General features: G+C 46.4%; 1 protein-coding gene across 1 annotated transcript in view; it reads right to left on the reverse strand.

Moving 5' to 3' along the window:
* Positions 1-78: 78 nt before the first annotated feature.
* Positions 79-1,513, reverse strand: part of LOC105299257 (tyrosine-protein phosphatase non-receptor type substrate 1-like) — a 22,314-nt gene continuing 20,879 nt past the window's right edge. Inside the window, exon 3 of the mRNA XM_011370918.2 lies at positions 79-182. Coding sequence (XP_011369220.2) covers positions 94-182 — 89 coding nt within the window. The 3' untranslated portion in view covers positions 79-93. The remainder of the gene's footprint in view (positions 183-1,513) is intronic.

A 1,513-nucleotide genomic window follows, 5' to 3' on the forward strand; every position in this document is an offset into this window, starting at 1 on the left:
GGTGTTTCGAAATTGTTAATTATTATCCAACACCTTCTGTAACAATGGGCATGCAGCGAATATGACAAATATTTGCATTTTTAAATACTTAACTTATTTCCTAAAAGTCATCAAACATTTTGAGGATATAAGTGTGCCACTTGAATAAGACGAGTCATAAGAACACCAGTAGCTGGATGCCCCTACAGGGATGAGAGGCTGGGATCAGTTAGCACTTATTGAGAGCGTCTTGGGAACCTGATGCTGGGCTGATCCCAGTGAGAGAGGCACTGTGTGGTCCCTCTTATGCGAGGAGGCTCAGGGAGGAATGCCACTTGGCCAAGGGCACGCAGTGAGTAAAGGATAGAGCTCATCTCACCGTACACAGGACTGATTGATTTTAGCATCTCTATTCTTTATCCTTGAACCTGTGTCTGTTTCTGTACAAAGTGTGTGTCAAAACACCACCCCAGTAAGCGGAGTGAAGATGTGTATAAAACACAGAGCCTAGCATATAGTGGGTGCTTAATAAATAACGCCTATCATTGTTATCATAAGACCTGGTCTTACTTGTTCTGAAACAACTTGGTTGTTCTTTAGGCTGTAAGAAGGCAACGTAAATGCATAGTGGAAACACCAAGGAAAGTCTCGAATCCTGCTCCCTGCAGCTCCCATACAAAAACCCAAATGAAAAAAGCAGAGAAACCACCAAATTATGGTTCTCTCCCTCCTTTTTTAATAATCTCCTCAGGAAACAGGTTTGGCGAATTGGCTTTCAAAACACACATGAGATCGCAGGTATTTCTGTGCAGATTAGCTCTTTAAAGAATCTGGGAGCATTTTGAAAGGAGGGAGGACGGGTTTCAGCAGTGGCGTTTTGGTGTGTTGCGGCAGAGAGGGCTCTGGGGCCGAGCGGTGAGTCTTTGCAGGGATCCTAGTGCCTGTTTAGACACATATATGTTTAAAGATGGGAAGGCATCCCCCGCACTAGAATTCAGATCCGCACAGGTGTCCAGGCTGCCCCTCTTTGGGGCTGGAGAGGACAGGAAGTCACTCTCAGTCCAGGTCTGCTCTGTTGGACGGTGTCCTTGACACTCCACTCGGGCTCATTTTCCTGGGCTCCCATGAGCTATCTCAGGCACATGCTATTCTGAAGCACTGAAAGCCCTAAACATTGTCATTGCGGCCCCAGCAGCAGGGGGAGCCACCTCTGCCAAGGGGAAAAAAAAATACAACTTTTCCTCTGTGACCTCAGGGAGCAACTAGCTCAGGGCTCTCTGCCCTGTTTGTGCCTTCAAGTCCTCTAAATATTTAAAAAATTCGGCTTCCAGGCCCATATCTGGGCAATTAAATCAGAATTTCTAGAGTGGAACCAGGGTCTGGGTACCTTGTCAATGTTTCCCAGGTGATTTTAATGAGCAGCCAAGGTTAAAGGCACTGAACTCAACTCTCAACCCATTAATACTCGAGGCCTGGGGAAGAACATGACCCGGCCAAGGTCCTATGGCTTTGGCACATCATAGCTCACATTTAC

This window comes from Pteropus vampyrus, unplaced genomic scaffold (assembly GCF_000151845.1).
Source record: "Pteropus vampyrus isolate Shadow unplaced genomic scaffold, Pvam_2.0 Scaffold7, whole genome shotgun sequence".
NCBI classification, from domain to species: Eukaryota; Metazoa; Chordata; class Mammalia; order Chiroptera; family Pteropodidae; genus Pteropus; species Pteropus vampyrus.